The 15,654-nt window shown below is 45.8% G+C and overlaps 1 protein-coding gene across 2 annotated transcripts in view; it reads right to left on the bottom strand.

The window, feature by feature from the left end:
- pcbp4 (poly(rC) binding protein 4) overlaps window positions 1-15,654 on the bottom strand; it is a 73,609-nt gene that overhangs the window by 26,182 nt on the left and 31,773 nt on the right. For both annotated transcript variants that reach the window (XM_028429489.1, XM_028429491.1), the window contains exons 3-5: window positions 5,063-5,423; window positions 4,726-4,749; window positions 2,885-2,917 (exon numbers count right to left, since the gene is read on the bottom strand). In XM_028429489.1, coding sequence (XP_028285290.1) covers window positions 2,885-2,917; window positions 4,726-4,749; window positions 5,063-5,215 — 210 coding nt within the window. In that variant the 5' untranslated portion in view covers window positions 5,216-5,423. The remainder of the gene's footprint in view (window positions 1-2,884; window positions 2,918-4,725; window positions 4,750-5,062; window positions 5,424-15,654) is intronic.

The following is a 15,654-nucleotide window of genomic DNA, read 5'->3' as shown; positions in this document are numbered from 1 at the left end:
ACTCAGTCCATCCATCTCTCCTCGTACCATCCTGTCCTCCTTCTGATCGTCCCTATTTAACCCCGATCCTATCAATTACCCTGCGACCTGCTCCCTCTTCATCCCTCTTTCTGTTCTTCCTCTCTCCATTATAATCCCTCCTCCCCACACTGTCGTCTGTCCTGGAGGAAGAGTTTCCACGCCGCTCGGCCCTCATGGTCATCCTGAACCTCACACAGCTGATGTTTTATATTTCCTGTCTCTCCATCTTCCTCCTCCTCCTCCTCCTCCTAACAGCTGCACATGTTTGAGCGTGCTGTGTTGTCTTCATCACTCTTCATTTGGAGCAGAGTAGGATGGACGGCTGTGCCATTCAACTGGATTATTCTGCTCTGTTCTGCTTTATTAGAGTCATGCTGCCAGTGTGTGTGTGTGTGTGTGTGTGTGTGTGTGTGTGTGTGTGTGTGTGTGTGTGTGTGTGTGTGTGTGTGTGTGTGTGACCATATGTGCTGGTGTGTTTGTGTGAGTGAAGCTATTATGAAAAGCAGCAACCTGACATTGATGCTTTTATTGACTTGATGAAAAGAGGCTTCCTGGATCCTGAATGTGTGTGTGTGTGCGTGTGTGTGTGTGTGTGTGTGTGATCTGTCAGTCTGCATACACAGTGAGTGAAGCAGTGAGTTGGGGAATAAAGAAGAGTAATGAGAAGAAGACGTAGTGTGTGAACTGTGAGCTCGTATCGTAGAGAAATGTGTATTAAACATGGCTGCTTCCTGCTCTGCCACACAGCCTGTGCTCTGTGGGTGTGGATTACTGTGTATTTGACAGGGTGCCTGTGGTTCTAGTTACAGCTGTTCACCTTCAGGTTGAACAGTTTTATTTTGAAAAGGTTTGTGTTTGTCCTTCCTGGCCTCCTCCTTCACCTGCCCCTCAGTACAGACACAACCAGCATGATGCTCCACATGCTGACCACAAGCTGCAGGTCAGACTGTTGTGACTGCTGCTCACCGGTCAGTCCATCATGGCTTCCTGCTGGCTGCTGAGGAGGACAGACAGTTTGGTTTTTACAGATTCTTGTTCATGCACTGCTTCATTTTTGAAGGACCATCAGAAAGTTCAACGTCTGGTGATTCCTTCTGTTTTACAGACTTGAGGATGAAGCGTGTGTTTGGACGTGTTAATGAAGAATAACACTCCTGTATCAGGGGGTTCTGCTGTGTGTACGTCTCATGATGATTTAATCAGACGGTGGATTTAAAGGAGCTTAGTTTGAATTAATGTCCATCACGTCACTACTATATATTGGAACATGATGCGCTGTACAGTTGTGTTTTACTGTCAGGACGTGTTCACAGCAGCATGAACAGGCTGAAGTAAACATCCCCAGGTCTGTGCTGTGTCAGTATGCAGAGAGTGTTTTTGCAGAACATTCATCAGCAGATTCTCATTTTAATTTTCATGGGTGAACTGAGGGATAAACGCCTCTCTGTCTCTGCTCGCTGTTGATTCATGTGCAGCCATCTTCAAGCTCTTTCTCCGAGGACACACATTTCTAAAATAATGTCTCCCTCCAGAACACATTTGTGGCTTATTATTTAACATCTTTGCAGGCGAGCAGGGGGACTAACTGAGTACATTCAGGCTCATTAGAGCAGAGTGGCACATTGTTTTCCTGTTGAAATACACCAGAAGGTCTAATGTGACCCATTTTATTCTGCAGTCAAAGAACATCCTCACACTGCTTCGTGCTGCTGAGGGCTTTATTTTTTTTTGCAGCAGCAACATTTGGTGACACAACAGCACGTCCCTGTTTCCTCAGTGTGTGATTAGGTAGTCAATGTGCACACACACACACACATTATGAAGTGATACAGTTCTCTCTGGATGTTTGGACAGGGATAATCTGGGCTTTACAGTAACTCTCTTCTGAGTGACTCCTGTATGGAACTCTTCGGTATTCACCTCAGGTGTGGAACACATTAACAGATGCTTGTGTTCTGTTTGCAGCCAGATGAATGCAGGCCATTTGAAGTTATAGATCCACATGTTTAAGTATTCATACAGCTGCAGCGCGCTGCCTGATTGCAAATGAAGTGTGTTGCCAGGAGGTGAACAGCATGAAGAGGAAAGAAATAATGAAGTGGACTGGAATCTGCTCTGTGAGGAGAGACTGATGTTTTAGACGTTATTAGGGCCGCTGCATCATCGTACACATTTTGTCATCAACAGAAAAACGTAGCGAGACGTTGATGTTTTCAGGCCTTGGAAACAGCATCTCTGGATTTATCTCTGAGTGGTATCTGACCAGCTGACCAAACACGTCTTTAGAAAGCCGGCGTACCCGGAGAAAACCCACGCAGGCACAAGGAGAACCTGCAAACTCCACACAGAGGGTTTCTGCTCTAGTGGCCACAGGGGGAACTGCAGTTTATGGCACTTCCTGTTGGGCTTCATGTCTCAGTTGCTGTGTCTCTGCAGGACTACTTCTCATGTTGTCCTGGTGCCATGCTGGTCAGTAGATGCACTGAGTGCAGGCATTGTACTGTGTAACACTACCTGAAACCAACGCCATGGTTTCAGATGCGGCAGAGACGACAGCTGCTCCTCAGGGAGCCTATAGCTTCACAACCTGCTGCCATTTACAGCCTTCTGACAGTAAAGACATCAGCACACACATCCCAACAACAGTACTGCACACACCTTCAGATATTTAACCTTTAATCAGTGCTGCGTGTTACCATGGAGGTGAAGCCTGCACCTCCTCACACATTCAGCGTGGATTTGTATTGCTGCCATTAGCAGGAAGCATGTGAGCTGCCTTTGACAGCTTGTCATGGATTAATAGGAGGCAGAAGAAGACAGATGAAAGAATATATAGGGCGGGGGGAGGGCGGCAGGTTCTTACCTCTTCTCGTATTCTCTTCACCGTTTCTCCTTTCTGTGGAGAGAAGACAGACACACACAGCTGAAACCTACAGCTTTACGAGTGCTTCACGACACACAGAAGGTTTATGAACCATCTCTGGGTTCTGTCTGTACTTCCTGTTTCACTTTGTGGTGTCTGCTCTCTTTGCCGCCTGGTTTGTCAAACTGCACATTCAGCCGCCATCATTCTTGATCTTTACCAGATTGTGTTGTGATCTTTGACCCAGTTTGTGTACTTGGTTTTGCAACAGTATTTCATTTTCAGATTTGGGCTGTTAACTGACTGAAATATTTAATCACAGTTAATTGTGATCCATGTATTGTAACATTAAAGTTATTGTGGATTGACTCCCTCCGGAGGCCGAAGGTGAACCTGCAGTTGTCGACACTGAGCTTCATTCCTCAGCCCTGCAGGCTGCTGCTCGGTCACAAATGATCTTTATGAAAAACACTTCTGCTCAGGTTTGGTTTTTTTTTGCTGCCATCGACAAAGTTTCTGTTTTCCTAAACTACAGTCCAGGTCAGGTTGTTACAAATATATGTGCAAGTAAAAAAATAGTATTTTTAAAAGGAACATGTGATGATATTAAAAAAATAAATGACATTTCTATCCAATAGGCCGACAGCCTCCCACACTATGTGAAAGTCTGATTTTATTATGCACACCACCATCGGCCATTTTCCCTGCCAATGTAGGAGTCAGATCCACCACGCCTTCATTGCCATCCAACATTCTTTTTCCACAGTTGTGTCACTCTCCATCACTATTTTACAGAAAAAAACATGCTGCAGGCATGAAGCCTGATTTCAAATGATAACCACGGGCTGAATGATCAGCGACCACGCTTCACTGAAATGACTTTCAACATGTGCCCAAATAAAAAATGTCGTTGCCATCATAAGAGAAAGAGTTTAGAATTCTGAAGAGGTGACTGCAAAAGTGCGTGAGAACAGGCTGAATGAGTGACACTCTGCCTGCTAATCAGCCGCCAGCGGGATGCCCTCCAGCAGCTTCACCAGTCAGCCAGGGCTGGTGCCACTAATGTGTGAATATAGGGGAGGAAATACACTGCTGCGTGTAAATAAACATCAGGAATATATTTGTTTCTGCACAACATTCATCTCCTCTGACATGTGCCCCCATGTGTGAGGCAGGCTGGGTGTCTTTCAGTCATCAGCTCTGGTCTGCAGGCTGGGTTAATGCTGGAGGAATCTCTGCTGCCGCCTCCTCCTCAGACTGTAACACAGTAATGTAATTTTCATGCCATCTTTATGTCACAGATTGCAGCTAATAGACCACACAGTGGAAGTGATGAGGGTGGAATCTATATATAAGCTGAAGGAAGTCAGCCCCGATTGTGGGTTAGCGAATGTGCAGTGGGGGCACCGGTCATTATCTCACTTGGCTCAGCTGTGATATATTTGGAAGGGTTTTATTTAACACATCCACAGTTAAATTGACTCGCATCCCTCGAGAGCAGCTCCTTTTCACACAGCAGAGATTGGGATGACACGGCCTGACGGGGAATTTTACACACTATTAATGCATATTTTATGGCAACTTTATGTCGCTGTAGCAGGATTATGCTGAATGTTATCACGAGCGGCACGCTAATTTTAGAAAACCAGAGTCTGACGATGCCTCGGATTTTCACTATGGAATGATTGGATGTTATGTAAATGTTATTTTAATACTGCTCAAAGACTTGATGCAATAATTTGCACTTTAAATTAAATACATAATATTTCCAGAGATTTGTTCTAGTGTGACCTCACAGCTGCTGTGTTTCTCTCATGCAGTGTGGAGGGAACAGAACTCACCTTTCCGATAATGCTCCCCACTTCCTGTGGAGAGAGAGAAACAGGAAATGTTACTCTGGTGAGCCTCAGAGGGCAGACAGCCAATCAGAAGCTCTGTATTTGGCACAGGACACCTCATGCTAATCTAAGTATGATCTTCTCTGAATATATGCTTTAAAATGTTTTATTCTCAAACTCTCCTTCTTTGCCATCATGTGATTTTTTGCTTGGAAAGGGTCATGTGACAGAGGTGAAGACACAAATCAGGAAATAAACTGGGATGTCTGCATGAATAAAATCTCCCTCAGAAGGACGGGTCCCTGGTAACTCTCTTCATCATCAGGTTTCTGATGCTCACCTTTCCGTGCATGAGGAGGCGCAGCGTCAGCGTGACTCCCAGGGCGCCATCTCCAAATTCCTGTTCACAGCTCATGGTAGAGGTGGTGGTGGTGGTGGTGGTGGTGGTGTGGTGGGTGGAGGTGTGGGTGGACTCTGCCGCTGGGAGACGCATGAAGGTCTGAGGCCCAGAGGCGTGTGGAGCGTACCAGAACACCTCAGAGAACCCTCTGGAGAACCCGGCGAGAAACCCTTGGAGAGCCCTGGATCTGTAAGCGGGGTGAGGGGAGGATGGGTTCGAGGGTCTGGACGGCGGGATTTGTTTTGGGTAGGCTAATGTCGGAGGAGGGGGGTGGGGGTGTGGTTTATCCTCGCTCCGGTATCTGTGGGGCGACAGAAGAAGAAAAAAGACTCGATGAGACTGAGACCATCCTGCTGAGATCAGTTCAGTCAGCTCTCCGCGGATTAGTCACTGAAGATGGCGTAACACCAGGACTGCCTGTGGTCCATGAGCCAAGCTAACCAAGCTTGGACCAACCCACATCCTAGGGTTGGCGGGTTGAAACACAACACTGCCCCAGCTGAGGCGCTGCTTCCTTCAAAGGATGCATCTGAAGACCAGAAAGGTATGACATGGCTGTCCCATGTCTCTGAATGTGTCTCGTCCCTGATCCTGGCAGCGAAGGCTGCAACATGTGGATCATTCAACATATCCCAAGATTCCTGCCATGAGTCGGACTCAGAAAACAACAGAAATCGTCCTCTTACAGCTAATGAGTAAACTTTTAAATGGAAGCAGGTTGCTAGGCAACAGAAGCAGTGCATCATAATAAAACAGGAAGCTAAGGGTCTGTGAAGGACACACCTGTCCACTGTGTGGACTGGCCCTGAATTTGGTATGCAACTAAATGTTTCAACATGATTAATGATGTTATCTAGCTAGTTAACAGATTAGCATCAGTGTGTGTTTTCCTGACTGAGGCTGACACATCCGTCTACTTTTCCTTAACCTAAATATTACGTGTTTGGTCGCAGGTCTTTGTTTTCAACAAGGTTCTTGCAGGTTTTAGTAAGTTAACTTTAAGACCTTTCAAGACCATTGTGAATTAAATTTTAGACCCAACACAACGCATTACCCGAAACAAGATGCTGCTAATGCTAATGCAGTACTGCTGTTATATGCAAAGCATTGATGTTGGAACCAAATGTAGCTTGAAGGTCGTTAGTCTAAGTGGTAGTGACACTGAGCTGGAGTCCAGAGGGACCAGGCACTGTCAAATGTGAGGGCGGAGGGGGTGACATACAAAACTGACAAAACTGGGTGATAGCAAGCTGGTGTTTGTCCGCCTTGGAGTGAGACTCAAGCACTTTTACACCCAAGGTCCCTAACTAACTGGATGGTCCTGTTGCAAAGTTTACAGCGAGCTTGGTGGGAACCGCTTGCAACCAGCTGCGAAAATCAGTTATCAAGCCAAGCATCGTTGAAAACACACTTCCCCATGTTTTCTACAACAAGAAGGTGCAGGCATCTCAAACATGGCGGCAAACTGAGCAGCACTTATCGCAGGATTTGTAGTGCCAACAATGGTAGCTATCCAAGCCCAGCAGAAAGACAGACTCAGCTTCTGATTGCAGTGTTTTACTCTCAACACTTCTCCGGAATGATCAAGAAAAAACAATTAAGACTTCACAAGATTAAATTTCAGACCTTGGGTGAAAATCTGGTTGTTTTTAAGACTTTTTAAGACCCTGCAAGAACCCTGTATCAGGCTTTGAGTGTAACACCTTACTCCTACCTGACATGGCAAACGTCAGAGCTTCTATGACTGATCTCATGAGAGGCGAAGCAACATCAGAAAACTATGCTACGAGTCCACAGGCCTGGATTTTAAACTCTTGGATAAACACGACCTTCACAGACATGCTGTGAAACAGAGACAGATCTACCTGCTGCAGACCGGCTCATTCAGCTTGAAGAGTCAAGGCAGTGACTGTAAAGCAGCTGAAGCCCAGCGCTGAGTGATTTGAAGTTGTGTTGTTGTTTTGCTGCGTCGCCACAAGGCCGACACGCCGCTTCATTGATCCTGAGCAGCACTGCAGGATGGAGCCGGCTGCGGCGCTGAGCAAGGTGTGGAAATTCCCATCATTTTTCAAGTGTCAGAAGCTAGTCAACAACTCAGCGCTGCAATTTAAAAATTAATTGGGAACTCTGTGTAAAAGCTTAGGGGGCTGAATTAAATAAGCTGTTGGCCAATGAAACGCCACTCGAGCATGATGATACTTAAGCATTTCCTTTTACTGCAAACAGAAGGAACAACAGAAAGAGCTGCCCCGGCATACCAAAGAGCTGCCTCCACGCTCATGTTCCCAATGTGTGTGTGTTGGTGTGTGATACACACTGTTACCTGCACATCTGGATCACTTTGAGTGTGTGTGTGTGTGTGTGTGTGTGTGTGTGTGTGTGTGTGTGTGTGTGGGTGTGTGTGGGTGTGGGTGTGGGTGTGTGTGTGTGTGTGTGTGTGTGTGTGTGTGTGCCTCTCCTTCTGCGCTGTGAGCGTCTACATCTCCCACTCTCATAAAAAATACACACTCTGAACCAAAGTAGGTCACAAATGTAATGCAGGCTGTCTGGCACGCTAGACGAGCAGCATCTCATGACAACACACACAGACACACACATGCATGGAGGCTGCTAAGAAAAGGCAGAACGTAAAAAATAAGATGGCGTGATGGAGGACGGTTTACACAGCGGACAGCCGTCAGACGGCAACATGAAGTCACGATTTCACAGGTTGTGTAATGTTTGTGTATCTGTGTGTGCTTTAAATCCAAGTCAATGTATCAAATCATGTGTGTGTGTGTGTGTGTGTGTGTGTGTGCACTGGGCTGTGTGTATGTGCTTGGTTGCATGCATTTGAAAGGATGCATTCACTTTGCCTTCTGTCAAGTGTGTGTGTGTGTGTGTGTGTGTGTGTGTGTGTGTGTGTGTGTGAGAGAGAGAGAGAAAGATGCAAATACTGAACATATGAATTATTGAAACTCTTTCAGATGCTTCAGCACGGGGGGGTTAAAAACCCTGCTCACCCATCCCCCCTTTGAGTCTTACATGACTACACACAGACACACACACACACACACACAGACACACACACACACACACACTTAGCACTCTGTGGACCTGTCCTTGTAGAAATGGACTCGAGGGAATAAGCCATGAATCAGTCATGCATGAGGTCAGCACTGAGATTGTGTGTGTGTGTGTGTGTGTGTGTGAGTTATTCTGCTGACGTTGTGGGGACTCTCTTCTCACAGAAACGTTTTGGACACACTGAGGGAAATAATTTAGGTTCAGGCTCATTTATGGGCTGTAACGTCTTCCGGTGCATCGTAACTGTAGGCAGACGTGTCACTGTATCAACACAGAGGTTTGATCTCATTAACAGGCAGCCAGCAGTGTTACAGCATGAGGCTGTGGTGTGTGCTGTTCTCTGAGTCCAGGTGGACCTCTGGTGGAGCAGCTGACTCAGTTCTCATCAGCACGGACACACACAAACACAGCTGTGTGCATATGGCCGCTGCCAGTGGGCCAATGTGTAAGTGAGCCTGAGGACACGTGTGTGCTGCTCCGTCCAAATATCCGATCACTGAAACGGACTACACCAAGGATGGAGAGGAAGTGGCAGTCCCCTAAATCAGATGACTCCCAGAGGGCCTGGAGAGACAGTCTGCTGACGTATAAGAAGGCCCTTCGTAAAGCTAGGACAGCCTACTATTCATCACTAATAGAAGAAAACAAGAACAACCCGCGCTTTCTCTTTAACGCCGTGGCCAGGCTGACAAAGAGCCACAGCTCTGTGGAGCCTCGCATTCCTGCAGCTCTTAGTAGTGAAGACTTCATGAGCTTCTTCACCGATAAAATCACCACTATTAGAGGACAAATCAACCACAATCTCTGCCCATCGGCCTCCCTGAGCTGACCACCAGCATCAGCAAGTCTAAACCTACTACCTGTCTTCTGGATCCGATCCCTTCACGGCTCCTCAAAGATGCTATTCCTCTGATCGGAGACTCTATATTAGGACAGATCAACCTGTCTCTGGAAACAGGATATGTACCACAGGCTTTTAAAACTGCTGTGATCATTCCGACACTTAAAAATCCTTCACTGGACCCGGACGTCTTAGAAACTACAGACCGATCTCCAACCTCACCTTTATTTCTAAAATACTCGAAAGAGCTGTTGTAAGTCAGCTAAACCCTCTTTGATTCTGCCTCCAGCCTCTTCCTCACACCTGGTCAATGTTTCTTATTACCTCCTCCCCCCTGGACTAACCTGAACATAACAAGCAGAAATCAGCCCTGCAGACCACAAACCATGAATTATACAAAACTTTACTTAAGAAACACTGCAAAGGTTCAGTTTGTGACCTTTACTTAAAAACCTTCTCCTGCTCCAGGCATCTTAAATTATAGACCGATATCCAAACTCCGATTTATGTCTAAAATACTTCAGGAGGAGGTCACAAGTCAGTCATTTGACCCTCTGCATATGGTTTCAGTCTGAATTCAGTCCGTCTCAGCAACATTCTCTACATTTCTATACACTTCAATGCACCATGTGACCAAAAGTGAATGGACGCAGTCTGTTTTTAATCAGTCAGCCTGATGTGCAGCTGATGATCGTTTGCATTATTGATTGATTGTCCATGATTAATCATTTGATATATTCTGACATGTACAAACCAGTTGCTCAAAGAAATGATCTTCCCTGTTTGAGGTACATGAGGTCTGTCCTGACCTCAACGCAACCTGACACCTGACCTCATTACCCTTCATCAGTATCTGCAAATGTTTAAAGGACTGGACAGGAAACATGGAGGCCAGCAGTGTCTACATACTTTGCACCATGTGGTGGGTTTTGTAGTAAAAAATATTATAAATAATGCCTCTGTGTAGATTAGGTCTAAAAACATAATCTCTCTCCACCTGTCTATACAAAAATGCTCTTGTTAACATTGTGACAGTGTTGGTCCACTCTCTCCCTGCTGAGCATCTTTGCTCTATTGTTGAAGGACAACACCGTGGATTAACTCCAGGACTGTCTCTAGATGACACCCTGACCCCTCAGCATGCTGTCCTTCCTCCTGATGATGAGTTCTCAACTGGACTCATCAAGCAGAGCAAGGCTTCCACATCAGTCAAGGAAATTCCTCTGACATGACGGAGGGACCACGAGAGCGGAGGAAACATAAAGAGCAGAGGTGGAGGAGGAATCCGAGCCTGCATGCATTTCACGGCCGTACGGTAAATCATGCTGCTGGATTTGATTACCAGGTGGGCAGGTCTGATTGATGCTGGCCGGCAACATCTTATTTCTACAAACAGATTGGATTAAACGCTAAGCCAACAACTCATTCCTGAAAGCTGATTGGATTACAGCGACGCCGGCTGATTTAAATCACATGTTGGTCAACAGAGAAGTCAAGGACGAGCGCTGTGTAAAATGAAAACATTAAACTGAAACAACTGAAGCCTCCGGACCCAAACAGGAAGCAGCTCTCCCAGCGCTACAACGAACGATCTCACACAAACTGAACCCACCATGTCCCAAGTGTTGCATCCTGTTTCTTTACTCCATCAGAGAACCGCCTCTGTTCAGGTCCACAAACCTTAGAGTTTGGCCTGTTTGGTCATGTGGCTCAAACCTGGTTTCAGAAACGGCCTCAAGTCCAACGAAGTGTCCGCAGGTTTTAGAAAACTGTCGAAATGCAAGAATGAAATCTAATTTAATAACACTACGTTCAAACACAGAAACAAACTGTGAGTGTGTGAGTGTGTGTCTGTGTGCGTGTGTGTAATGAACACCTGTCAACATGTGACAGGTTAGTGCGTCCATTTAAAGTGTGCATGTTTGTAGAGGTCTGTGCTGCATGTGGGTGTGTGTGGCATCAGACAATGATGTCATGGCAGAGAGAGGGAGAGAGCGAGGGAGGGAGAGAGTGACATCACCACCAGTGTATGTGTGTGTGTGTGTGTGAAAGAGGCTGACATCACTACCTCTCTATGTGTGTGTGTGTGTGAGTGAGTATGACACCACCTCTATTTAAACACAACAGAATGCAGTGAGAGGAGGAGGAGGGGCGACGGAGACAGAGACACAAAACAGAGACTTTGAGACAAAAGATAACAATTTAAATTTAAAGTGGGCGAGAGACAGAGAGACAGAGAGAGAGAGCGTGGTCATTTTATGCCTTAAGTCTCCTCCACCCTGCTGGTTCTGCTGATAATCACTGTAATTACCCGGACGGGGTAATGCTAGGATGCTATGGCTAACACTGTAATAGAACGAGCAGCTGGGCAGTTCACACAGAAAGAACACAAACCTGAAATAGAAAGTGAATCTGGAGACGGCTGCAGCGTGATGAAGCCCCGCCTCCTTTCATGCTTTTCAGGATTTGGTACAAACACGTGTCGGGCTCAGCGCTTTGATTCACGCGCTGAAAATAAAACTGCGGTAAAGTTAACGTCGCTCCGAACAGGACGAATCAGGACAGGCCCTCACAAAGCCATCCATCAGCATCCATCCCTAAAACCTCTTTATACATCAACACGTGGCTGCCGAAAAAAAACACGAGCTGGTCAGCGGGCCACTGAGCTAACTCTGTAACCACGGAGCAGAGGAAGAACCTCGGGTAAATTTAACCATCCGTCGTGTCTCATTGAGCAGGAAGACACCTCACAATCAATGTTTAAATACACAATACACTAAGAATGTCGACACTGAAGTGGAGCGGACGGTTTTCCAGTTAATTGTTTCAAAAATTAATAAATAAATAAAAACAGCAGAACCTGGAAAAAACCAGAGAGGGTGAAGGACCAAGTCTGTCCAATCAGGTTCCTTTATGGTAGCAAACCAATCAGCTGGAAGAACATCCTATTTACATCGTATGCTTAACATTTACATACCGTCTGTGTGTGTGTCTGTGTGTGTCTGTGTGTGTGTGTGTGTGTGTGTGAAGACAATGAGCTGAAAAGGAAACGTCACCTTTTGAAGTGTCTGCTTGAGGACTGATAAGTGAGTGTAGAGTGTGATGTGTGTGTTGCTGTAAATACACTCGCCTACTTTTACATGTTTAGACATGTCATCCTGCTGTGTGTGTGTGTCTGTGTGTGTGTGTGTGTGTGCGTGTATATCTGTGTGTGTGTGTGTGTGTGTGTGTGTGTGACAGGCAAATGACGGAACTGACCTTGTCATATTTAGTCAATGGACTAAACACAGACACACACACACAGACACACACACAGGCATGCATACACAGACACACACACACAGGCAAACACAGACCCAAATAGAGCGGAAAACATGTGCTGCCTGCATACAGACACAAGGCCTGCCAAACCCACTTACACACAGTTAGGCTCACACAGAGACACACACAGAGACACACACATACCAATAAAGCTGACTCCGTCTGGCGCACACACAGGCACAAATGTAGCCTGGACACGAGCACATTAAAGGATGTATATGCACATGACCAAAATGTCCAAAAAGACACACACACACTGTCATGCGTACACATAAAGACAATACACACTCATGTATATATATATACACACACACGTATACACACACACCATCCAAACTGATTTGATTCCAAGCGCAGAGGAAACAACAGAAGTGTCAGTGAATTAGTAACAGAGGGTGGTGACCATCATGTCTCAATCTGTCACAGACACACACAGATATATATACACACACACAGACACACACAGACACACACACAGAGACACAGAGGTATAAAATAAGAGCGGCTTATTTGTTTCTGCTATTTTTAAAGCGCCTTCTTGAATTCAAACAATCCCGGACAAGCTCCAGCCGCTCAGAAAGCTGATCCAAATCCTCCAAGCGACTGAACGAGCCACGACGCCCGGCCGAGATCAGCGCTGCCTCTTTTCCAGAAGACAGAAGACATGTGTTTTATCCAGCCACCAGCATCATATTACACAGAGCAGACCGGGCTCAGACTCAGACCTCAGGCCGTGAGGACGCATGCATTTACTCCAGCCTGTAATTATGGGCACGGTGGAATTTACAGGATGGCTTGAGAAATGGCCGAGTGCTCCGTTACTGTAACGACTGGAGGAAAGAAAACAGGAGAGGTGGGGGATGTAGGCTGGAGTGATGGATGTTTCCACTGGTGGGGGCCATTGTTCATTAGCTTAGGATCCAGCCATGATGAGAGGAAAATCCCAATTTTAAAAAAAGATGTGCAGCAGTTCCCTGACACCGAGGCGAGCGACGGCTGTGCTCTGAGAATATGCCAGACACAGAGAGACGAGGGGCTGAGGGCCAGCAGGGACGCCATCAGAAAGACTGACAGGAGGACAGCAGTGGACCAGGGGCTCCTCACAGCCCTGCATGTCAGAGCACAGCAGACCCACAGCCATGTCTGAAGCTCCACTTCTTTGCCCATGTATACATCTGGCAGGTGTTAGGCACCATTCATGCACCTTTGAGCAGGGCTGGGCGATAAATCGATGTTATTGATGAATCTGAATTTGCTCCTTAATGCTGCAGGCTGAGGGACAGAGGACTGTGAGAGACTGCATGTGGATGAAGAGTGAGGGTGTCACGCTGCGAGCTGTTTCTATAATGTCCTTCACTCATGATGCCGGGGCTCTGGCTCGTTAGTTAGCTCAGTGTTTCCCAACTTGTTTGAGCCACGGCACATATTTTACATGTTAGTCCCACGGCACACCTGGGATGTCTATAAACATCTATAAACACACTGACTGACTGCACTGAGTTAAGGTAGCGCTCATGCTGCCGGACCAACACAATGGCCGTCATTATATATTACTGGCATAGAACAACTAAGACAATTTATTTACTGTAAATGAATAATAATCGGACCAATTAAGCGAAATTGGATAATGTCCCACGGCACACTGGTTGAAGAACACTGAGTTAGCTAACATGTTAGCTCCTGTCTGCTAACATAAGTGCATCCATCAATGACTGATTCACATTAAACCAAAGTAGGAAAACTTTGCTTGCTGTCAGCTAATTTTATCAGTTAAAACACAGTAAAAATCAGGATTTCCTATTTTCTATTATCATGCATTTAGCAGCCTCTCTCTTCACTTGATGCCCACAGCCTGCAAAAATTACATTTTGCTGAAAATGTAATTTAACTACACATAGTCAATTTTAACTTCAGGATGCTTTCTTTGATTATTCCAGCCTACACTGGGAAAATCAGCTCTGCCTTTAAGTGGAAATATTTTCCATATTCTAGTCTGGTTCAGCCCTTTAATGGAGGCTGTCTTATGGGTCTATATATTGTGACTGCTGAACTCTGAAGTTCCTGCTCATCTGGTAGCAGTGTGTGTAGCATAGAACTAAATAGGATAGAACAGGCTTTCATCGTCGGCGTAACATACTGCATGTACAACATTTACACTTTTTAATGACATTTCTATGTCGTCGTCCTGTCTCACTGACCGTAAGCTGTCTGGCAGCTACGAGCAGCTATGAGAGATCTCCCTGCTCAATTTACATATATTCTTTTCACCACCTATTGTTGTGGGTGTATTTAATATGTGTAAAAATGCAGATTGATTATAAGATGACCCCAGTTATTCAACACAAACACTATCTTATATTCATGTGTGCCACAAACAGCAGCTGCTGTAAACAAGCTGGGGTTGTTTAGTGGACCTGCTGTCCTGCTAATACGGCGGCCATGTTGAAGCGTTACACTAATGAAGAGCAGTGAATGTGCTGCATTCACATTTACATTTAATCAATTCTTACTTTTGTTTCTGCTTGTTTTGCGTCTCACATCGACCCAGTTTCTCTGTCTCTGATGAAAGTTTCATGTGTTCGGTATTTATGCATTAGACACAAACACATGCACACTCCCTATGCATATGTATACTGAGCAGGGAATTTAAATGGTCACAAGGACATCTATAGGAGGAGAGACGCACTGCGAAGAGCAACAATTAATGTGAGTGAGCAGAAAGATGCCCGAGGCTGCGGTGAGGACGCTCACGGCAAAAATTCAGATTCAGACCAAAACACAGGACTAACCCAGACGCAGCCGAAACATTTCATCACCGTCAGTTTCTTCAGGATTCACAGCGAGTTGTGGGAGTTACAGCCAACAAACCTTTGAAAGGATGATGAAACATTCAGCTGTGACATTTCTGCTGCTGAATGAGAAGCAGCAGTCACAGCTCAGACTGCATTCAAATGTCACAGGATATTTGAATACCACGACAGGCCATGCACTGAGGCGCAGGCGGCCAGGATGGATCCACATCTTTAGATCACACCTGCGTCCGACTCACACACAAACAATCCTGGCAGCAGACTGTGGTTTGTTGTTTCCAGTGTGCTTCTACTCTGCAGCATGTATTCACTTTCATTTGAAACAACCAAACCTGCTGGCAGGTTTGAAATGCAGGACGAAATGACATCATTCATCACAGTCAGAAACTGTAAAAACACCAGAGAACAAGTTGCACTTTCAGCTTCCAGGTGGTCCTTGAATGTATCACACACAAGTTCCAAAAACACGACCAGAAACACAAACACATCATCAC

This window comes from Parambassis ranga, chromosome 18, assembly GCF_900634625.1.
Source record: "Parambassis ranga chromosome 18, fParRan2.1, whole genome shotgun sequence".
NCBI lineage: Eukaryota > Metazoa > Chordata > Actinopteri > Ambassidae > Parambassis > Parambassis ranga.
The sequence above is the reverse complement of the archived record's forward strand: the minus strand, read 5'-3'. Positions and strand labels throughout refer to the sequence as shown.